Genomic DNA, 24,225 nt, shown 5'->3' on the forward strand with positions numbered 1-24,225 from the left:
AGGTTTGCTCATTCTACTCTAACACAAAAAATATCAAATCCAATAACATGTACGAAAACCTTTGTCTTAAAAATCATTGTCTGTAAAACAGATTTTTGTTGAATGCAAATACTAATATCTATTATATTCATCAATTTGGCTTTATGTTAATTCATTCCTTCAATGTCAGACAAAAACATCAGGCAACTAAATGTGTGATAATTAGACAAATAAACATCTTAATCACATTAAAGCATTACACCACAACATCAGGAAACAAATGAGGCGTTGGTAGCATCACTCACCCACGGGCGAGCCGCGAGGAGGCGGGAGGAGAGAGCGACGGGTGAGGGGTGGGGGGCTGCCGCGGTGAGGACTCCGGCTACTGCTGCTCTCAGCAGAGGGAAGAGGAGCGCGACAGAGGAGAGTCTCCTCACTGGCACTGTTTGGACCTGAGGAGGAGAAAACAAGAAGCTTTGGATAAATCTTAGAAAAACAAAATCATTCCATAAAATAATTATAAAAATTAATTCTTCCATTGATGTTCCCTTTCGTGGGAACTCCACGCTGCCTCATGAAATTATGCTCGCTTTCGTGCATCTAAATCATTTGTAAAACTAGACCATCTAAGACAATGGGAAATGACATCACAAGTGACATCAAAAGGGAAGCGCAAACAACGCATGTGAGCTTCTGTCATTCAGCAGCACTCTGTGTGAAAATGTATCTGTCTGTCAAGCTGTCCTAAATATATTCTCTTTAAGACAGGTAACACAAAACGCGTTTATGGCAGTTTATCCCATATTCGTTCATATCACTTATAAACTGATAAGGTCTTCTCTGTGGAGAAGATTTGATCAACCATAGGTTTGTTTTGGAGCCTTAAAAAAGGGTCAACTTGCCTACAAGCAGACCCTTCGGGAAAAGAATTGTGGAAGCTATTTTGCTAGCTTATGAACCAGGTTCTTATGTCCTGATCTGTGCATAATACCATCAAACAGGACACACACAATCCTTACGAAACAATGGGCATTTCTTCCCCCATTGTGTCATTTCATGACACAACGTAAAGTTCCCTTGACTGTAATCTCTGTTCCCTGAAATAGCAAGCGAGATGTTGTGTCTCATTGCCATAACTCCTTGTGTCTGCACCTCTCGCTTTATTTTTGTTCCAGAAGCTGACATGCGCTGTTGGCGCTTCCCTTTTACATTTCAATCTTCTATTATGAAACCATGTAACAAAAATAAAAGAGTTATCCGAGATTGACCAAAACTTTATTTTGAATAAAAAAATATGTGTGTTATTAGACTATAATAAAATATACTTTTGGCGATTTACAACATGCAAATGGCACAGTGACACATCCACACGAAGCCAGAGCTTTAACTATCCAATCTTTCTTTCCTCGTTCTAAATAAAAGTCTGTAAACACAGCGTCATCTCAAGAAATATCACAAAACCACTGAAACTGCTCAAATCGATGTAGTATACATGCCATACCAGTATGTGGCGCTGTAATTCTGCCACTGAGATACACTTAAAATTGAGAAAAAGACTTGGGGCCTCATTTATCAACAGTGCGTAGAAAATGTTCTATATTTGTACCTACGAATGAAATTTAGAATGTGTCAAAGTACAAAAAAATCGGGATTTATCAAACGTGCGCACTGGGTTCGTACGCACATCAGTAAGTAATCCTTGATGATAAATCCCACTTGTTCTTAAGCACCATGCTCGTGCACGTTCATGGTCATTTGCATTCCGAAACGCCTCCAATGAACCATATATGGTGACAACACCTCCCGTTATAAGTCACGTGGTTGTGCTTTTTCCCTCATCGCAATAATGACAAAGAGAGCGAAAAAGAGGAACTTTACAGACACAGAAATTGAGTTACTGGTGGATGAGGTTAAAAACACATCTGTTTGGTTCACTTAGTACGGGTGGAATGACTAACTAAAGAAAACAAATCTGCATGGGAACATACCAGTGAGTTTAATTCCGTTGGGTATGAGAACACTTCTAGAAATAAAAAAGTGGTTTGACATTAAATTATCAGCCAAAAAAAAAAAAAAAACTTCACAGCACACCGACGTGAAATCTGTAGGAGGACAGACAATGACAGAACTTTCCTTGGACAGCCGCATAACCAGCATCATCGGCGCGTTCTCTGAAAACGCACTCCCGGCGGAATGGATGATTTGCCAAGTCTTCCAATAATGCAAGATAAGCCACTGTTTTAAGCATTTGACAGAGCTTTCTTATATAGGGTTAGACACTTCATTAATTTACTTCAATACTGATTTGCAGTTACTTTATTAACAGTAATCATTTTTAGCTGGGTGAATAATAAATAGACAAAGTATTCTTTTAACACTGGGGATGGACGGTCCTGTGTAGTATTGCTATTCTACCACTAGATGCTCTGCGTACTCCGAGGTGTGCGTATATTTACACACATTTCTACGTATAAGTACAATTTGATAAATTCCACACTTTGCGTAAAACTGTTCCTACCCACACTTTACGCACACTTCTGTTCGTACGCACGCTTGATAAATGAGGCCCCTGGAGAATAAATCTTGTTGTTGTCCATAATCTTTTGCTCACTATAGTAGAAATAAACAGACCTTCTGCAGCACAAACACAAGCATGTAGTCCACCATTGTTGTTGTTGCTGTTACGTGACATAGCGGTGTCTGAGCGAGACATGGGTTATGACATCATGTTCATGTCGTGCTCATATATTTTTACTCGACCCGGTTTCAAAATAGTGGATTCAGGCTCTTGAAATGCTGGATCCATCTGGACAAAACAGCGAGCGATAATATACAACACTTTCACTTATATGTCTTAACGCGTCTCCGTGTGGAAAGGTTAATAATTTCTAAGCTAAAAAACACAACCATTAAACACAAAACAGTTGGTGATAAATTGCTCTTCCTACTCTTTCATGTTAGCATGACTGGCTGGCAAATGTTATTGTCCGGTCAGAACGGAGAACACAACAGCGCCAGACATGTGAATTATTTATAATGCATCATAAAAGCATTAAATGGGTTTGATGTCTGATGTGAATGACATCTGTCATAAACAGGAAGACCACAGCAATTGTGATAATTATTTTTATTAGATTTTGATTATAAGATGATTTTATTTTTCTAGTAAGACAATTTACTAGATGTGCACTCCTATCCTAAGCACTAAAATACAAGCTACAATCATTAGGGACTTCAGTACCACAAGGGCTTTAAAGGGCCCATATTTCGTGGCTTAAAAGCACATTAATTTGTCTTTAGTGTAATACAATGTGGTTGCGTGGTTCAAAAAACGCATTATTTTCCACATACCATACGTTTTTGTAGCACCTCTAAGTCCCACCCATCTGAAACAGGTGGTTTTGTACAAAGCTCATCGTTCTAAGAAATCGCTGTGTGAACCAATTGGCCAGCTATCCAGTGCGTTGTGATTGGCCGAATTGGTAAGGTTAGGATACTAAAACACAAAACCATTTCGGCATTTGTGAAATGACAAAGAAGCGCTTTCTGCGAATCTGCACTGCTCAAAACTCTCATTTGAAACATTAGCAGGAAATTCATTAAATATGAAAACATCGGCTACTTACATGATGTCAGTCAGCAGAACGTCTCGGTTACGTATGTAACCCTCGTTCCCTGAAGGAAGGGAACGGAGACGTCACGTCGTGACCGACGAATTGGGAACCGCTTCGCGGGTGACCTATCTACTTCGAGAACTATAAGAAACGCCAATGAACTTGGCATGCAGGTATTTGCATAATGCCGGCGCCGCCCCGCCAGGTGCGTATATAAGCCGCAGGTGCACAATACCAAATTAGCTATATTATTGCTGAGAAGCCGAGCAACAGTGCCCGGCCTAAAAAACAGCAATGGAACAGCAAACTGTGGCGACGGGACGTGACGTCTCCGTTCCCTTCCTTCAGGGAACGAGGGTTACATACGTAACCGAGACGTTCCCTTTCAGTCGGTCACTACGACGTCACGTCGTGACCGACGAATTGGGAATCCCTACCAAAACGCCACTGCAGCTGAACCCTTCCAGTGTCTGTAAAAGCCCTCCGCCCTCCACGTAAGGGGCGGAACCTAAGGCGAAATGCAGAAGGCCGGTCACTACCTGTTCCTTAACCCACGATAGTGAAGCAGCGAACTGGGGAAGCGTCTAAACTGAGCGGAGCTAGAACACTGCGGAAGCCATCCCCTAAGAAGGTTGAATGGATGACATAAAATATGAAACAACCGAAGGTTGCTCATAAAAAGTCTCTGAAAAAAACATAGTATGCAGAGAGATGCAGAGCAGGCTCTGCTAAGGAAAACGTGGAGGATTAGTACCCCACGGAGTATACACACAAATGAACCCCACGTAGGGGACAAATGTGGACGCCTAGCCTACACAGGTTTACAGAGAATACATCAGTGATAGGTTGACAGCGGATGCTCCGCAACACCAGCTATCAGGGCGGTGGAGGAGAGGCAAAAACAGTTTTTTAGACGTTTTTGCCCCGATGGCCTTCCATATTGGTGCAGATGTGCAGCACCAAAATAGAGGCTCCAAGCCGACACACGAGCCGACCCTCGGCATTCTTAACTAGTTAGTAGAAAGAACCCGAGTGGAAACCGGTTCGACACGAACACTATAGAATCTTGTGAACGTATTAGGTGTCGCCCAGCCTGCAGCTCTACAAATATCTGTTAGCGAGGATCCGCGAGCCAGTGCCCAAGATGATGCCACACTGCGTGTAGAGTGAGCACGTAAATTAAATGGACAAGGCACATTCTGCTTTTGATATGCAAGGGCTATAGTATCCACAATCCAATGGGACATCCTCTGCTTGGTGACAGCTTTTCCTTTCTGCTGACCACCGTAACAAACAAAGAGCTGATCTGAGGTCCTAAAACTTTGCGTCCTGTCTATATACACACGTAGTGCACGAACAGGGCATAACAAAGCCATGGCTGGGTCTGCCTCCTCCAAAGGCAGCGCTTGGAGGTTCACCACTTGATCTCTGAAAGGAGTGGTGGGAACTTTGGGCACAAAGCCGGGCCGGGGTCTCAGTGTTACGCTGGATGCAGCCGGCCCGAACTGAAGGCACGATTCGTCGACCGAAAATGCATGAATATCCCCTATCCTCTTAACAGAAGCCAAAGCAAGGAGAGTTAATGTTTTCATAGTAAGAAATTTAACACTCACACTATGCAGAGGCTCAAATGGGGCTTCCTGGAGTGATTTCAGCACCAAGGACAGGTCCCAAGGAGGAATAGAGGGAGGACGCGAAGGATTCAGTCTTCGAGCGCCTCTGAGAAATCTAATGACCAGGTCGTGCTGACCCACTGTTCTACCGTTTACGGGTGAATGGTGAGCTGATATCGCAGCGATATCGACTTTAATAGTGGATGGTGACAGCCTATTCTCCAAACGGCGCTGGAGATATAAAAGCACAACACTAATCGGGCATTCTCGGGGGTTTTCACTTTGGGAAGAACACCAGTCGACAAACAGGTTCCATTTAAGCGCGTAAGCCTGTCTCGTAGACGGCGCTCGCGCTGCAGCAATAGTGTTAGATACCTCTTGCGGTAAATCACTCAAATCCTCCGTGCCCCGTCCAGAGACCACACATGGAGGTTCCACAGGTCGGGGCGCGGGTGCCATAATGTGCCCTCTTGTTGAGAAAGAAGGTCCTTCCTCAGGGGAATCTTCCAAGGAGGGGCTGTCGCGAGGAGAGAGAGTTCTGGAAACCAACTCCTGGTTGTCCAATACGGTGCCACCAACAGCACGCTCTCCTCGTCCTCCCGGATTTTGCATAGGGTTTGCGCAATGAGGCTCACCGGAGGGAACGCGTATTTGCGCATGTTTCGCGGCCAGCTGTGTGCCAATGCATCCACGCCGAGCGAGTCGTCGGCTAGTGAATAGAACAGGCGACAATGGGTCGTCTCTGGGGAAGCAAACAGATCTATCTGCGCTTTGCCGAAACGTCTCCAAATCTGCTGAACCGCAATGGGGTGGAGTCGCCATTCGCCGGGACGCGCAGCCCGAGAGAGCGCATCCGCCTCTACATTGAGCGTGCCCGGGATGTAAATGGCACGAAGAGACCTCAAATTCTTCTGACTCCAAGTGAGGAGATGACGGGCGAGATGCGACAGGTGCCGCGAGCGTAAACCGCCTTGACGATTGATGTACGCCACGGTCGCAGTGTTGTCTGTGCGAACTAATACATCTTTGCCCTGTAACTCGTTGCTGAAACGGACGAGCGCAAGATATACAGCCCACATTTCTCGGCAATTTATGTGCCAATGCAGCTGGGGTGCCGTCCAGACCCCCGAAGCCGCAAGCCCATCGTACGTGGCCCCCCACCCCGTGTCCGAAGCATCTGTGCATACTATTGCATGCCTGGAGACCTGTCTCAGAGGCACACCGGCTCGGAGAAACGCACGGTCTGACCACGGAGTGAAAGTGCGACGACACGCAGGTGTAATGATAACACGGTGAATGCCGCGCAGCCACGCTCTCCTCGGGACTCGATCGTGAAGCCAATGCTGAAGCGGTCGCATATGGAGCAGTCCGAGCGGAGTTACAGCTGCGGCTGCTGCCATATGCCCCAAAAGTTTCTGAAATTGTTTCAGCGGGACCGCGCTCTTGCTCTTGAATGTATTCAGGCAAGTCAGAATCGACTGTACACGCGCTTCTGTTAGACGAGCTGTCAAATCGATCGAGTCCAGTTCCATACCGAGAAAAGAGATTCTCTGCACGGGGCAAAGCTTGCTCTTTTCCCAGTTGACCCGAAGACCCAAACGAGCGAGGTGTTTCAAAGTTAAATCTCTGTGATCGCACAGCGTCTGACGTGTTTGAGCTATTATTAGCCAATCGTCCAGATACGCGAGAATGCGCACACCTCTCTCTCTCAGGGGTTTTAAAGCCCCCTCCACTACTTTGGTGAATACACGGGGCGACAGAGAGAGCCCGAATGGGAGGACTTTGTACTGGTATGCTCGCCCCTCGAACGCAAAGCGGAGAAACGGCCTGTGCCGGGGGAGAATCGATACATGAAAGTACGCGTCCTTCAGGTCGATAGATGCGAACCAATCGTTCGGACGAATGCATGGAAATATGCGTTTGGGCGTCAGCATTTTGAACGGCATTCTGTGAAGTGCACGGTTCAGCGAACGCAGGTCCAGGATCGGTCGCAAGCCGCCGCTTTTCTTGGGTACAATAAAGTAAGGGCTGTAAAACCCCGACCTCATCTCGGCTGGAGGGACCGGCTGGATCGCGTCTTTCGCCAATAAGACAGCGATCTCCGCACGGAGGACGTGCGCATCGGCAGCTCTCACCGTAGTGAAACGAACGCCGGAGAATTTGGGGGGACGCCGGGCAAATTGGATCGCATAGCCGAGACGAATCGTGCGTAAAAGCCAACGCGACGGGCTGGGAAGCTGTTTCCACGCCCCCAGACACCGTGCGAGGGGGACTAAAGGCACGATTGGTGTACCCGCGGCGGGCGCAACGGAGGTGATCGCCGGTGTGTGCGTAACGGCCGCACCGACAGCAGTGTTGTGTGTGATAACACTCACCTGAGTCCGTTGCTGGGTGGTTGAGTAAGGGAGGCTCTGCTGAAGACACCTCTCGCCACTCGATGCACCCTCTGGCGAAGGGGGAGGAAGACGATGGGTTATGAGCCCGTGATTGTCTTCTCTCCCCTGAGAAGTTGGAGAGCGCGGAGGGGTTATGAGCCCGTGCGTTGCTCTCGTACTCCTCTGATGAGTCGGAGAACGAGGGGGGGTTATGAGCCCGCTCGTGTCTCCGGCGCTCATCTGAAGACCTAGAGATGGAAGTGGAATTCGCTCTTTTTGTGGAATTGTGGGTGCCGACTGAAAAGTCGGCGGAACAGAAAATTGAAACAAAGGATTCCCCAACCGGCCCTCCTCCGGTGGGGGGAGTGGTGCTTTCACCATCTCCCGAAGAGCGATCCCCTCCATCTCTAGGTCGCCCGTCTCAGGGCCGCTTCGACTTTCTTTTTCCACCCTTTGAAGCGGGCTGAGCGGGCGGGGCGGGCTGCTGACGACCGGTTCCTCGCTTCTTAGAAGAGCCCCGAGGAGGAACGGAGGCGGCCGCCGCAGGACGCCCTCGGCGAGGAGCAGGCTGAGGCGCCGACGTGGATGGGGCAGGCGCAGGACGCTTCCGACGTGGCATGATCTGAGCGATGGCCTCAGTCTGCTTCTTGGCCGCGGAGAATTGCTGCGCAAACTCCTCGACCGTCTCGCCGAACAGGCCGGTCTGGGAAACCGGAGCATTCAGGAGCCGGGTTTTATCGGCGTCCTTCATGTCCGCCAGACACAGCCAGAGATGGCGTTCCTGGACTACCAGGGTAGACATCGCACGCCCGACGGCGCGTGCGGTGACCTTGGTCGCACGAAGCGCCAGATCCGTAGCCGCACGCAGTTCAGAGAACTCCGCCGAGTCGTGACCTCCCGCGTGCAGGTCCCTCAGAGCCTTAGCCTGGTGGACCTGCAGCAATGCCATGGCATGCAGGGCAGAGGCTGCCTCCCCACAAGCCTTGTAAGCAGCACCGGACAGCGCCGAAGACTGCTTACAGGCCCGTGAGGGGAGAGTAGGCTGGTCCCGCCAGGAGGAAGCGACACCGGCCGGACACAACTGCATCGCGACCGGCCGCTCCACTGACGGGATACCAGTGTACCCCTTGGCATCTCCACCCTCGAGAGAGGTGAGGGGTGAAGGCTGAAACGGTCGGTTCCGGGCGGAAAACGGGGTTTTCCACGACCGCGTCAGCTCTTCATGCACCTCGGGGAAGAAAGGCACCGGGGGCGAGGACTGAGAAGCCCTGGCACCCCCGAAGAACCAATCATCGAGGCGGGACGGTTCAGGTGGGGGAGGTTTAGTCCACTCCAAGCCAACCGCCTCCGCCGCCCGAGCGAGCATGGCTGCCATCTCGGGGTCGAACACAGAAGCCGCAACCTGGCCCGAAGGCGGGAGCGGATCCGGATCGACGTCCGAGGCTGACAACCCCCCTTCCGATGTTACGGTGGACATCGCGTCGGGTGGAGGCTCGACAGAGCGCGAGGACACCGTAGAACACGGGCCGCTCGTCTCCATCGGGACCTCCGCTGGCAACGGATCAGGGCGCTGGGAGCTGCTGGACGAACCAGCAGACCGACCCAGCACCGTTATACGGAGGTCATCCTTCGCAAGTCTGGTAGCTGCGCTCTTAGCAGCACCAGACTTGGAAGGCGGGCGCCGTTCCCGGAGAAACGACACCCGTCTCCGCAAATCCGCCATAGTCATGCCCTCACAGATGGAGCATGAACTATCACGCAACGCTGCCTCTGCATGCTGGAGCCCCAGACACGAAAGACAACGCTGGTGGCCATCCCGGGGGGCGATGAACACACCGCATCCAGAAACCGAACACGGACGGAAATCCATCTTTAAAAAGACGACCCCGACCGTGACACGAATGAGTGGCTGTCTTTAAAAAGACACAAAGCTCAAACGTGCTGCTCTTTTAGGGAAATCACTCTTTTGTGCAAGCTGGTGAAACACACAGGGAGAGGCAACGCACTCACTCGAACTCAAGTCCTGATTAAAGAGACAGAGAGAGAGAGAAAGGGTGGAGAAAAAACACTGCGAGCCTCCGCTGAGGTGTCTTCGCCCAACCAACTTTGGCAAGCTGAGATCTTTTTTCCCACAGAACAGGATCTACGAAGATCAGTTTTTTCAGAATAGCTTCTCGTGAGCAGATGTCTGCCGGCTTCGAAGCAATAAAGCTAATTTGGTATTGTGCACCTGCGGCTTATATACGCACCTGGCGGGGCGGCGCCGGCATTATGCAAATACCTGCATGCCAAGTTCATTGGCGTTTCTTATAGTTCTCGAAGTAGATAGGTCACCCGCGAAGCGGTTCCCAATTCGTCGGTCACGACGTGACGTCGTAGTGACCGACTGAAAGGGAACCAAAGTTTACATGTGTACATTCAGGCTACTCCCCCGTGTTTAGAAAGTAATCCTAAAAAAATTGAACATTTGGGCTTTACTGTTCTGAAACAATGTAAATAAAACCTGACCCCTGGTTTCTTAATGTTTACTCTATTGGAAGGCCAAACAAAATAGTTTGCCTTTCGCAACGAAACACAGCGTCTGCTCGACAGCAACAATACTACAGCTCGATTGAAAGTTAGACCCTCTATCTTTGTGTGTACATTAGAATTGTGTATTGTGTTATGCAAATGTTTAAACCAGTATGACGTCTAACTGCATGGGCGTGTTAAACGGATGAGGTTTCACTTTTAAAAAGAAGATCTCTTTAGATTTGAAACTTTAATTTTTGCAACTTTACAGATCTTTTTTGTGCACAGACATCTTTTAACACAAAGGAAAACATAAAATAGGGTCATACAACTCATTTAATCTCAAATTTGATAAGAAATTAAGAATTTTTTAACAGGAACGTAAGCAACTACCAAAAGTGCATTTACTAACCAACAGAAATGTCCAAAGCTTAAACAGTCAGCTTAATTTTTTTAAGTTAAGTTTTTAAGTTGTTTTAAGTTACTTACATTGCATTTCAAGGCAAACATTTTATCAGTACTGTATGTGTTTACTGGGAGTTGAACCCACAAACTTTGTGCTGCCAACATAATGGTCTGCCAGCTATAGGAACACAGGGACATATTGACCCATATGGCAAAAAAATATTTTAAAATATTTTAAAATATACAAAAATGGCCAAAAATATATTTGCTTAAATATATTTTGGAATATGTTTTAAAAATAAATATATTTTAAAGCATTTAAAATATATATATTTAGCCCCATATATATATATATATATATATATTAAACCAAGGAAATATATTCATGTAGCATTGGAAAAAAAACTCTGTTACAAAACTTTTAAAAATAACAGGTCTGAATAGGTTAAAATTAAATATATTTTCAACTTCAAAAATATACTTTATAAAATTAACTTGTACTTGGCATATATTTAAAATTAATTTTTGCAAAGAATACATTTCTTGCATATGGATTGTAAAATTAGAAATGTATTTGCTTGCCCTTGAAATACATTTTGAACTATATGTTAACATAGTAAATATATAAAACATACATATTAAATTAAAATTCTAAAATATATTTAATTAGGCTTTACTTTCTACAAAATGTCTTTAGCATATTTTTGGACAGAGAATTTTTTTTTTTTGTTGTTGAAATGGGATAAAAAGTGTATAGCTTGAATGCAGTGTAAGTCACTTTAGGTAAGTGTCTGCCAAATGCATAAATGCAAATGTCAAAAACGCAGCTACAGTTGGTAGGTTAATTCATTTCCGTAAATCACATATTGTCAGTTTCAAATTATTTATTTAATTATGACTATATATTTAATTATAAATTAATTATTCACAGTCCTTTAATTCAACGTCTTTTCAATCTGAATCGTTTATATCATAACCCCTAGAAATTCATGTGATATTTTAAATGCATGACGGAAAACACTTACATAGATGCAGATCTTGTTTCTCAGTGTCCCTTTTTAAAACAAAAGTAAAAAGAGGAACAAAATATCCCAGTAATGTAAACATTTATGCCGATAACTCGTCCTTTAGTACAGGAGATGCATCCAGAATCCAAACATGTACTGACAAAAAACATCATCCGCTTTCATAAATGATACTCTGATCTGATAATCTTACCAGAGCTTAAAGATTATAAATGATAGTTACTTTACAGCACATAAAGAGACATAAAACCCTGGCAAGATAATATCAGCGCAACCGGTAACTTTAACCACTTAGTAAATATAAAGAAAGTGGTGACACTGGCCTGAATGTGGACTTCAACTCGGGTGAGGTCGACAGCTGTCCTTCATTTTCTATTTGTCCAGTATGACATCGTTCAAAAACGCCACATGCAAGTCTCCAGATTTAAATAACAAGCAGATGAGTCTTTTGGTTTTTAGGTGGGGATGTAAAATTGGGAAGGGAAGGCGCCGCTGTTGACCCCTCAGCTGTCCAAGCCGAGAGACAAATGTGTGCCCACTATGGAATCCAACATGTCAGGGCATCTGCCGATGTCATAATGGTCTACTAAATGAAGATCAAAACGCACACACTGAAGGAAGCTATCAAATCTGTGAGGGTGAGTATGACACAGTCTCTGTGAGGACATACTGTATACATAACACTCAGCACTTTCTAGTCAGCATTAAGGGAAAGACTACAGTGAGTACAATCAATAAATGCAGAAAAAAACTCTAGCCTTAAGCTCAATTTGTCAGTCGCCCATTACATGCTTTTGTTTACACTAAATATAAACCACTGTATGAAATGACTAGGTCTGTGAATCAGTCTGGAATGCAATTATTAAAGCTGCTGTTTTCCAATGTTACAATTATACTTTCACATTGCAACATGCAGAGGCAAATAAAAATAAATGACAAAAGATAAAAATGTACTGTTATGAAAATGGTTTGATTTGTTTGACTGTAATGCACCTACTCTGTGTTTCGATGTACCTCGTAGTTTGCTTCAAAATGTGAAAAATGGCAATGTTTTTAACTTTCTGACTGGGAAAAGGTAGTTAGTCTGTGACACAAAAACATCCTTAATTTATTAATTCATTAAAAAAAAGAAACCTGCTACCTTCTGGATACATAACGCTCACGCTAGTCTCCATGGCTCCCTCTGCTGGTCTTCTGAGACCTTTCTACCATAGCCCTCTGGACTTCATTACCCACAATTCCCTGCTCTAGACTTATCATTCTGTTTGCTCATTACCTTTTCTATTGAAACCCTTTGTTTATTCATTCCTTGTGAAGTATTGTTAGCTGTATTTGAGCGGTTATTTATATTCTCCATGGTCTCTGGTTTTTGTGTCTGCCTGGTTTTTGGATTACCCCGAACTTGTGTTTCCCTTGTCTGTCTGTGTTTTGGGTGGATTTACTGTGTATGACCTTATGCCTTATCACTGGGACAGTACCCTTTCAAAAAGGTACACCTTTGTACCCAAAAAGTGCATATTAGTACTTCAAAGGTACATACTGTCATGGGCTTGCCAGATCTTTTGTACTAGACTCAGGTCTGAGTGTATCTGGCAAGACCATGACAGTACTATGTTCTGTGTGGGGGACATGTGGAGTCATATTAGATGTGTGGCTTCCACGTGTTCCCAGTGTCTTGTCGCTGTCATGGTCTTGCCAGACCTTTGTGTAGATTCAGGTCTTATTTCAGAGGGCAAGATTATGGCAGCATTGTGTTCTGTGTGGGAACACGTGTTTTCATATTATGTATTTGTGTCACGTGTTCCCAGTGTCTCGTCACTTTTACCCTACTCCCTTATGTGCTCGTGTCTTACGTAATTAATTATGTTCACCTGTTCCCCATTGATGTCGTGTCTTTATATTGCCCTCTCATTCTCTGTCATGTGCGCGTTCATTGTCTAAACTTTAGTGTTCATGTCCTCCGTGTTCCTGAAGTCCGTTTCCTACATTAGTGTTATTTTGTTCCAGTGTTTTGTGTTCCATCTCTGTGGTTATTTATCCTCTGTTTTACCCCCACGTGGGTTTTTGTGTTTGTTTTGTAAATAAACCTTCTGTTATTTTCTACATTGTCTGCGTTTGGGTTCTCCCTCTTGTTGGTGTTTACCGCACCGTGACACATACAGGCAGTTCAAAGATACATATTTGTAACAAAATGGTACATATTAGGACCTTTTTTAAAGGGTACTGCCCCAGTGACAGCTTTGTACCTATATTTTTGACAGTGTAAGTTAGCAACTAATCTTAGCCTAAGATGGAAAATCTACATCAACCACAGTATACCTTTACTGACCACCTGATGGATATTGCTCACAAAAAATGGCAGGAGCTGGATAAAACGGTCAGCTTTATTCTGATTGGCTGGCTTTAGCTATATTATATTAAAGGAATAGTCTACTCATTTTCAATATTAAAATATTTTATTACCTTAACTAAGAAGAGTTGATTCATCCCTCTATCATCTTAGTGCGTGCACGTAAGCGTTGGGGCGCGCTGCGACACTTCGATAGCATTTAGCTTAGCCCCATTCATTCAATGGTATCAAACAGAGATAAAGTTAGAAGTGACCAAACACATCAACGTTTTTACTATTTAAGACGAGTAGTTATACCAGCAAGTTTGGTGGTACAAAATAAAACGTAGCGCTTTTCTAAGCGGATTTAAAAGAGGAACTATATTGACTGGCGGAACAGCACTTTTGGGAGTACTTCGACTCGGCGCATTAACACTCTCCCTCTCCCATTATGAGAGTGAGAAGGGGAGCGGATTTTTCAGGCGAGTCGAAGTACTCCCAAAAGTGCTATTACACCATAAAATACAGTTCCTCTTTTAAATCCGCTTAGAAAAGCGCTATGTTTTATTTTGTACCACCAAACTTGCTGGTATAACTACTCGTCTTAAAGAGTAACTAAACCCCTGGTCAGAGCCTGACTCCACCCACTGCAATATTTGAAAAATGCAAGAAAAGTGGGCAGATCCCAACGGAGATAGAGGTGATGAACTAAGCTCGTACCAAGTGTGTGGTGAGATCGTAACAAGGGCGTGGTGAGCTTGAATCTGCTTACGTCACGAGTTATTTCTTGGACCCAACATCCAATAGGAAAATTCAACTGCAGTAGCCACCGTTCAACCTGAAGAGGGCAGCACTCAGACGTTTTTACACCATATATTGTAGTATTGAAACACTTTATATCCAAATGTCAAAAAACTTACTAAAATCAATGAACAGCACTAATAAAGCCCCATTCTTACAGATCATTAACTAAAAAAAGTTGGTTTAGGGTTTAGTTACTCTTTAAATAGGAAAAACGTTGATGTGTTTGGTCACTTCTAACTTTATCTCTGAGTGGTACCATTGAATGAATGGGGCTAAGCTAAATGCTATCGAAGTGTCGCAGCGCGCCCCAGCGCTTACGTGCACGCACTAAGATGATAGAGGGATGTATCAACTCTTCTTAGTTAAGGTAATAACATATTTTAATATTGAAAATGAGTAGACTATTTCTTTAACCAAGAAAATGTTTATATTTGACCCAACAATGGGTTCAAACAACCCAGCATTTTGTTAAATTACAACCCAACGGGTTGGGATTGTCCCTTTTCGACCCATATTTTGACTGCGTACTGTACGTATAAATGATCAATCTTGTAATAAATAAACACTGACTTTAATTTTGCCTGCAGTAGTTGTTTATAACTACCATCTGTTCAGGAACATTAAGTGAAACATCGACTGAAAAGAGAGGTGTCTCATGATATTTTTGACCTATATAGTCTTTCGGATAAAGATTAGACTCATTTACAGCCCTCTCTACCAAAAACACAAACTCATTGGGCTCTATTTTAACGATCTGAAACGCAAGTGCGAAGCGCAACGCGCAAGTGAGTTTGTGGGCGGATCTTGGGCGCTGTTGCTATTTTCCGGGCGTGAGAAATAACTCTTGCGCCGGGCGCAAATCAATAAGGGGTTGGTCTGAAGTAGGTTCATTATTCATAGGTGTGGTTTGGGCGTAACGTCAAATAAACCAATCAGAACGCTAGCCAACATTCCCTTTAAACGCAAGGGCGCAAGTTCCATGGCGGGTTGCTATTATTATGACGGATTTACCAGGCGCACGCCAGGAGCGGTTCACAGCCGAGGAGATCGACGTCCTTGTACGGGGGAATCCCACGCTTGCCAGCATAAATCGGGCACGCCGTGTAACGGGAGGTGGATCTGCCTCAGGACTTGACGCCAGCAGAGGACATCGCTGCGTCCACCCTCACCGCTGAAAGGGTTTGGGGGCTTTGAAATCGGACCCAAGAAACGCAAGCATGGGTCCAACCCCAAAGTACTCTTACAAATCAAGTTCATATACATTAAGGTTTCTTATGAAAACATTTTAACTATTATTTACATAAAATAAACGTAATACAGCCACACAACAAACTTATGAAAATATTTTAATCGTTATTTGCATTAGAATAAATAAAAACTATCACCACAATGCTCACCACTATGATTCCCCTTATCTCGTGTATTAATATTTTTAAGTGTAACAATTTATGATTTGCAAAAATAACTGTTGCATCTGTGTAGATTAGATAAGCAAAGTGTATGCGCGTTGTGCACGCTATACATTATGGTCAAGCATGCGCCCTTAAAATAGCATAATGAACCACGCGCAACGCGCCACTGACTTTAGACTAGTTTTTTTTGGTTAGTAGCGCAATTGTTTTTTGAAACTGCAAAATAGCATAAGAGATGGTTTGCGCCGCAACACGCCTCCTTTTTGCGCTGAACCGCCCAGGGAGCGCAAGTTCATTCCCTAGTTTGCTGACGTGCATCTGTGGAGGGAAAAACCCCGCTGTGCGCCGGCGCAAAATACGAATGATACATGCGTCACTGACACAGTCAATTGCGCTGGGTGCAAGATAGGGCCCATTAACTTATTTGTGATATCATCTTGCTCCAATACAGAATTACCAGCAGGTAATTGCCTACTTTTATAAACTGGTTAAAAGTACTAGCATCACATCTGACAGAAAACAACAATAAAATAAATCTATAAAATGCTGTGTTATTTTCAACCCAGCTTGAAGTCAAAAATAGATTAACTTATGCTGGGTTGTTTTAACACCTTGTTGGTTCAAATATAAACATTTTATAAGTTTGTACCTTTCCGACCCAAAGCTGGGTTGAAAATATCCTAGCATGTTTTATGTATTTATGTATATAAAATATATTACCTACACACATAAGCCTTATTTCAATAGTTTTCATGATGCATGCATTAAAAATTTGTGTTTTTGGGGTGTGTCCTTTAAATGCAAACAAGCTGATCACTGCATGCACTAAATGGCAGTGTAGTGGTTGGATAGTGCAGTATTATCCCCCTCTGACATCACAAGGGGAGACAAATTTCAATGAACTATTTTTTCACATGCTTGCAGAGAGTGGTTTACAAAACTAAGTTACTGGGTTGATCTTTTTCACATTTTCTAGATTGATAGAAGCCCTGGGGACCCAATTATAGCACTTAAACATGGAAAACTATCCAAATCCAAATAGTGAACATGAAGAAGTGGCTATTATGAGTAATTCAAAACACGACATACTAAATATCCGCAAGTGGAAAAACACACTACTCACTATGACACAATGCTTACAATGATGAATGTGATTTAAATGTGATAAAACTATACTATGATGCATTCGCAGCAGACATTTGTCACATAACTGTGTTTTCCAGCACTGGTAACATGTGAATGACAGCATGTTTAAGAAGACTCACGGCTGGATCGGCAGGGGTCACTGTGTGTGCTATCGTTTGATTGGTTGCTGGAGACAGAAGACACACTGGCACTGCGGACGAAGCCAAAGGCAGCCAGTTGGGCAGGAGGCAGATGTGAGAACCCCGGTGGACGCAGTCCAGACTGACCCGGTTTGGGGATTAAAAATTTGGGGGGCACACTTGATGCCATTCTCTTCTGATCCACTGTTAAACAGCAGACAAGTCTTATTATTACTGTGATCAAATTAATTTCTTCATAAACAGCCTAATGTGACTGCCTTACAGTTTTGTTTAGTCTGTAATAATGAATGAAAACATCTGAAATATTGCATTCAACATGTTGAAATTATGAAATCAACACAGCGCAATAAATTCATAACTAGTGAAGGACAACTGTAGCTCAACTGCAGCAAGAGGTCATGGCTTTGAAACCTTCATACTTTGTCATGCAAGTCGCTTTGGTTAAAATAATCTAATTATGAGATCTGGAGCATTAAAGTTTGATTTTAATCATTAATTTCAGATTGATTTTAATCTTTGACATGGTCTTACTCAGTTACTAAATAAATCAGGGTTGAAATAAATTGAAGCCAACCGTTTGAACCCATTGGGTTTTGAAGTTCAAAGGGCTCTAAATGATCCCAACCGAGGCATTAGGGTCAAATGATCTTCATTTTTACCAACAAAAAAAGAGAATTTTTTTTAACCACAACTTCTCATCTTGCAATAACCCTAGGATGCGCATCTGCAACCTTATGTAATCATGTCGAAGAGTCATGCAAGACGTATGCGAAATGCACACGTATGGACCATTTTAAACAATAAACTAACACAAAGACATTATTTTGGAGCTGTTTACACTTGGTATTAAGATGTGTTTTCATCGATCGGATCACAAATGGACGAGAGAGACACATCACGTTTACACCTGGTATTTAAATCCGTCTCTTTTGTCCACTTTCGACTGCTTCTGTCCTGAATACTGTGAGGGGGTGGTCTGTGAGACCGTGGGCGAGTCTCTCTGCTGTCATTCAAACGGAGCGGGAGTAATTATGAGTTTATATGGACGCAAACTAATATTATGTCAGAGTCCGCTGCTTGTTTAGCAAGTAAACATGCTGCACAGAGTTTTGTACGTGTGTATGTAAGAACTTTCTCTGAATTTTCAGCGCAATTGATGAAATAGGATCGCGCAACTTTCACACGCTTTCAAAACGAAAATATGGCGATTAGCCGCTTTAGTTGTATCAATAAAAAGGCTAATAATAGCGCTGTTCACCGTATGTTCACGCCAGAAGTCAAATAAGACGTAAAACTTGTGTTTAATACCTCAGATTAGATAAATGGGCGGAGAGAAGGCGGTCGCGTGTGGCTGTTCAAACACATTCAACCACATATGCGTTCCGCAACTCCAAAGCGATCCGATCGAAAGTGGTTTCGACTACCTCTGGATGTGGTTGAAAGTGGTTGAAAGTGGACGAGCTCAAAAAGTTTTGAACACCGTTTACACCTGGCATTAACTTCGTCCACTTGTGATCCGATCGACGAAAACGCATGTTAATGCCAAGTGTAAACAGCCTCTTAGTGTCATTTCACATACAACAACTTCTGAACGGTCCTCCTTCTCCACACTTGTAAACACTGCAGCGTTAGTTTTCCATACGTCATGTGTGACCTTTCGAATGCGGACACGCATCCTAGAGTTAATGCAAAACGAGAAGTTGTGTTTTTTTCAAAAATGAAGCTTCACTAGACCCTTATGCATCGATTGGGATCATTTCGAGGCTTTTGAAGCTGCACTGAACCTGGAATTTGGACCTTCAAACCCTTGGAATTAATTGAAGTCCACTAAATGGAGAAAAATCCTGGAATGTTTTCCTCAAAAAATAAACATAATTTCTTTTCAACTATATAAAGACTTAAACATCTTTGATGACATGTGGGTGAGTAAAATATCAGGAAATTTTCTTATGAAGGTGGAGCAATCCTTTAAAGTTTAGTGCTGACCTGTGGGTTCCTGTTGAGTGTTTGGAGCCGGACCAGCTGTAGCCGCATAGCTCAGGGGTGATGCTGACCTTTGGCCTTGTGAAACCACCCTGCTCTTAGCAGCAGGCTGTCTCGTGACAGCACCAAGGCCAAGCTGAGGCCTTAATGCTCTGGGAAAGCGGAAAACACCCGCAACATCATGGGAACTCAGCGGCACCCCTTTACTACCCTGAAACAGTAAGAAGCATCTCTTGAGGTCTTTGTTACCACATATTCAATAGTGGGAATCAATAATGCTTTAAGAAAACTATGTAGTCAAAAATCTAAAACACTAGTGTCCCACCTCGTGTAAGTATTCATCTTGCAGCTCTCTATGGAAACTCTCTGATTTGCCCACCATTTTGTGTGGAACGTTCTGATTAAGTGGCCTGATTCCAGATACTCCTGGAGGGGAGTAATTCCCTGACCTCTGTATGTTCTGCTGATACTTATCATAAAGAATATTAGATGAACTCAACACAGGTGAACCTCTGGACCCCTCAGTCTTGAGGTCTTTGGGGGCTGGAGAGCTGACATATGGTGTAAGTCTGGGCGGTAGTGTCGATACTTCGTAGGGGCCCTCGGAAGCTGGCTTTGCCTGAGGGCTCTTGCGGACAGAGGTGATGATTTTTGGTCTGACGTTTTTGGGTTTCTGTGCTGGAGAGGACTTCTTAGGTTCAGACTCATGTTGAGGATGTTGAGGAAGGAAAGGTTTTGGAATACTACTACTGCTGAGAAAGCTTTTACTTGCTTGCCTCAGACCACTGGTGCCCTTCTGTGGAGTTTCACTACGTTCTTGACTTGCCTCTTTTGTGCTGATAACTCTGGCTGGTGATGAAGGTGGTTGTTTTCTAGGTGAACCGGAAGTTTTAGGGGATTGAGGTGCATCATGGCGAGACGGGCTACCCCAAGGTTTTCTCCTTTCCAAACTCGATGTACTAGAACTTCGTGCTTTTTCAAAAGATGCTTGCTTCTTGTACGGTTGTGGTTCAGGACAACTAGAGTGGACGGATGAACCTGTTAAGTTTGGTTTTGATTGATTAAGATTCAAGTCAGGAGATTCCTCCTCGTAAGATTTAAGTTTATTCTTCAAATCACTAATGGAATGCTGGGAAAACTTTCTTGCAGGCTGTCTGTTATCTTGGATGAAAGGTTGACCAGATTTAGTAGTATATATTTCTTTCTGTGGATCTGTGTCTTGTGCCATAACAAGAATTTCAGATTCTTCTGCCTTGTCCTGACCTGCACTTCCTGATTCATTAGGGACCTCGTTGGCCCTTACAATGCTACAATCACTCAATCTATTTGTCAGCGGACCTGAGCTCTCATCTGTTTCAAAGTGTGTAGCTGGTTGGTTTACTTGTGCTTCTAAAAGAGGTTCCTCTGGAAAAGTGGTAGAGTTAAGATTGAGATCAACACTTACAATGTGTGTTGTGTTTTTTTCTCTTTGATGATGCTTGTCCTCTGTGTGTTGAAAGATTCGACTTTTATCTGATATGGTTAGACAACAAGACTGGGAGGCAAGAGTAAGGTCCTCAGAGAGAGTTCGGTAGGGACCTAAAGAAGCATGGCATGAATTAGAGCTGTGAGATCGACTGACATGGTCAAGGGCACTAGCAAAACTGTCTCCAAGACTAGACATTGTGGAGAAGCAAGACTCAAAAACATCATTCTCAAAGCTAACCTCTGTCTTAACTATGCTGGCCACCTTTTCTTTGCTCGTAGACTGAAAGCAAACAGTGGAATCTTGCTCTATTGAAGTTAGCAAGGAGGACATACATTTATCTATAGCAGGCTTTTTAGGAATAGTGTTCTCGTCCCTTAGTTCCTGACTTTCCAGCATCTCAAACTCAGCAAGCTCTGGGTCTTCACATGGGGAATCAGTGCTCTGGATTATCATCTTCACCTGTTCTTCAGTGTGAAACACCAAAGAGGACATTGTGCCATTGACCTCCAAAGTCCCTTCATCCCTTTTTTGGATTTCATTAGCATTGGCATCTCCATCCAAGGATTTTTCAGCATGTCTGTTGTTGTTCCTGACTTCCCCACAGCATTCTTCATTGCTGGTCCCAAAAGGTCTGACATTTTCATCATTCACACTCATCTTTCCAGAGGGTTCTGTGTTCCTAAGCTCTTGTGTTTAGTCTTGTTGATCCTCCTTTGAGGTCTGGACCCATTTCAGCTTTTAAGCTTAAAGCTAAAGTAAGTATTGGCATCTTTCACAATGGCGGTAGAGATACAGTATTGATCTTCAGTTGACATCAGTGGTTGTCTTTAACCTGTCAAAGTGAAAAAGTAACATCAACAACTGACTTAGAAATGTATTGGTGTAACCAGGTAGTCTTGAAATATTCAATATTTCATGTTTAAAGCATTAAACAGATTTTAGAGTGTATGTTCTGACCAAGGTCAGAAATGAATCAGGTAAACATTGACACAATTCTCCAAATACAAGAAGTTGTAGCAAAAGGCCTTAAAAGTTAATAGTTTATCAGATTTTTACTCGACAAGGCAGAATAATATGGATATGGACTGTATACATCAACATCAGGTTCAAAGGAAAATGCTATTAAGGTACAGTAAGACAAAAAGTCAATAAACAAATGTTATTGACTTAATAGCAATGTGCTGTGGAATATGTGCCGAATATGTCCAGTTGGATATTTGTCTTTCTGGCTGGGTTTGGGTCCAGCTTTCAAATAATAGACGCTTGGGTCTTTGGCTCTTTGGGTCCGGGTACAAATTTTTTGACCCGTGAAGATCTCTACAAGGAATGCCATTGCTTCCACTGAGAAACCACAGGTGAATTTTTTTTAACAAAAATTAGATTTATAGTTCCACCTTTGAAAAGTTCCACATTTAATGTAAAAATATATAAAAAAGGATTTCTACTTGTATACATGCAAATAATTAGTAATCTTTAGTAATCTTAATTTGACACAAAAGCCAAACAACTGAAAGTCAAAAAGTGACTGTATAATACAATTTCAAAACATAATTCAGACATTTACAGCACAATTCACATTCCCAAAATCAGATTAGTAATTTCAAAATGCAGTTCATTAACACATAAGCAAAAGAACAATTATTTCCTCAAATCCTCACATAATCTTACCTAATTACATTAAAATGTTTTCATAAATATCTATATATCGTGTTCTTGAATTAATCATCATCACACATTTATAAATGTGTCACATTTATGTATGGTCCTTGAATCTGCATTTCCAAATCCAAATGGATTGCTTTGAATTTAAGAAGGCCAACGATGCAGTCTTTTGCACAGTCTGAGATTTAAAACACAGAGAAAGATATTCTTAGCAAGATTACATCAACCAGTAAGTGAAGTTTACAGTCTGTATCTTATCTTAATGTAATGTTTTACGTCTTTTTGAAGACAGAATTTTTCATGCCGCTTTTCAAGTGGCAAGCCGCTTCGGGCTTGCGGTGATCACTGCCCAGACCTAAAGGTTACATACATTGAGGGCTTCCCTGGCTGGGGAACGACCCACCGAGGCCCCTCAATTCGTTGGTGTATGTGGCTTTGGGTTACCCTGCTGGCTGTATCTGTATGTGGCTGCTGACTCCTTCGGACTGTCAGACTCGGCTATGTGATTATGTTTGCCTGGTGCCTGACCAAGTTCAAGGGCATCTAGTTCACTGCAGTGAAACATGCAGATGCTCACACACTGGTTTTGTTGACACACGGTCATACCTGTGATAGTCTTCCTAAGAGTGATATTTAAAAAAGCTGATGTAGGCTAACATTAACTTTGTAACACTGCAAAAGATTTTGATTCTACAACCCAAAAAAAAGTAAATTATAAATCAAGATCATTTACTTACTGGTTATGTAATCTGCACAAAAAAGTGCATCTTGAGTTAAGTAAGGGGAATTATGATTGGTGGATTTAAAGCTCAATACGATTGGCTAAGCAAGACATTCCCCAAAAAGATTTGTATGAAACACGACCTGGCCGGAAGGTCTTAAATATCCCACACACAAATTCAAAGCAAACCACATGTGTGATTCAACAATCCATACAACATTTATAAATGTGTGATGATACTGTAATTATGTTATAATTGTGTGATGGTTTAGAATTATGACCACCCTTCTTTTGAGTCGTTCTGTGGTTCATGCAATACCAAAGTGTGCTTTTTGTAAACACAAGATAAGCCTTTAACTTTGATGATAAACAAAAAATAAGCAAAGACTGCACTGCAAGGGTAAAAGTATTTTTCATTCAACGGTGAAAAGACTCCCAGACATATTGCAGAGGTAATGCTTCCTTTAAATGTGATTTAGGGTAATATTTCCTCCAAATTATAAAAATAAGCTTCTTTCATGAGGAATACAAATTGATGCAACAAAATAAACTTCAATCTAGCAACTTCAGCCAGGAGTTCATTCCCTAACAAATGTTCTCAAAAGACTTTTCCAGGAAACAGAACATTTACTGATATTGCAAAGAATAAATAATGCATGAAATTCAAAAGCATCTGAAATATCCATTGATTTAGACTGCTAGACGCCATTGGACGTGTGCTGAAGACTACACTACAGTACACTGTGGAGTATTGAACGAAAACAAGCACATCATCACAAAACTGTATTCTGCTGGGCAGGACGCAACCAAATTTAAAATAAAGAGAAAAAAGGAGGCGTGAAAAGATTTTTCTTGACCCACTTTGTGAAGTCTAAGCATTAGCTTTTAATTATCACCCTCATTGCTGTCATAATAATATATCTCATCATCCTTTTTTAAATACATGCAGTCACTTCTAAGGTGAAAAAGACCTAGAAAACCTAAGTATGACCATTACATATTTACAGTATTACAGTAAATATATACACTGAATACACC

General features: G+C 43.0%; 1 protein-coding gene across 6 annotated transcripts in view; it reads right to left on the bottom strand.

Moving 5' to 3' along the window:
* mtus2b (microtubule associated tumor suppressor candidate 2b) overlaps positions 1 to 24,225 on the bottom strand; it is a 55,834-nt gene that overhangs the window by 23,477 nt on the left and 8,132 nt on the right. For 4 of the 6 annotated variants that reach the window (XR_010542904.2, XM_065281660.2, XM_065281659.2 and 1 more), the window contains exons 2-5: positions 19,662 to 21,636; positions 19,340 to 19,547; positions 17,333 to 17,536; positions 285 to 431 (exon numbers count right to left, since the gene is read on the bottom strand). Coding sequence is in view for 5 of the 6 variants with exons in the window: in XM_065281660.2 (XP_065137732.1) it covers positions 285 to 431; positions 17,333 to 17,536; positions 19,340 to 19,547; positions 19,662 to 21,461 (2,359 nt within the window). In the remaining variant the exon portion in view is untranslated. Of the gene's footprint in view, positions 1 to 284; positions 432 to 11,522; positions 12,182 to 17,332; positions 17,537 to 19,339; positions 19,548 to 19,661; positions 21,637 to 24,225 lie in introns of those variants that run through there. The other 2 variants (XM_065281662.2, XM_065281663.2) reach the window with 2 other exon arrangements.

The sequence above is a fragment of the Paramisgurnus dabryanus genome, chromosome 8 (assembly GCF_030506205.2).
Source record: "Paramisgurnus dabryanus chromosome 8, PD_genome_1.1, whole genome shotgun sequence".
Lineage (NCBI taxonomy): Eukaryota > Metazoa > Chordata > Actinopteri > Cypriniformes > Cobitidae > Paramisgurnus > Paramisgurnus dabryanus.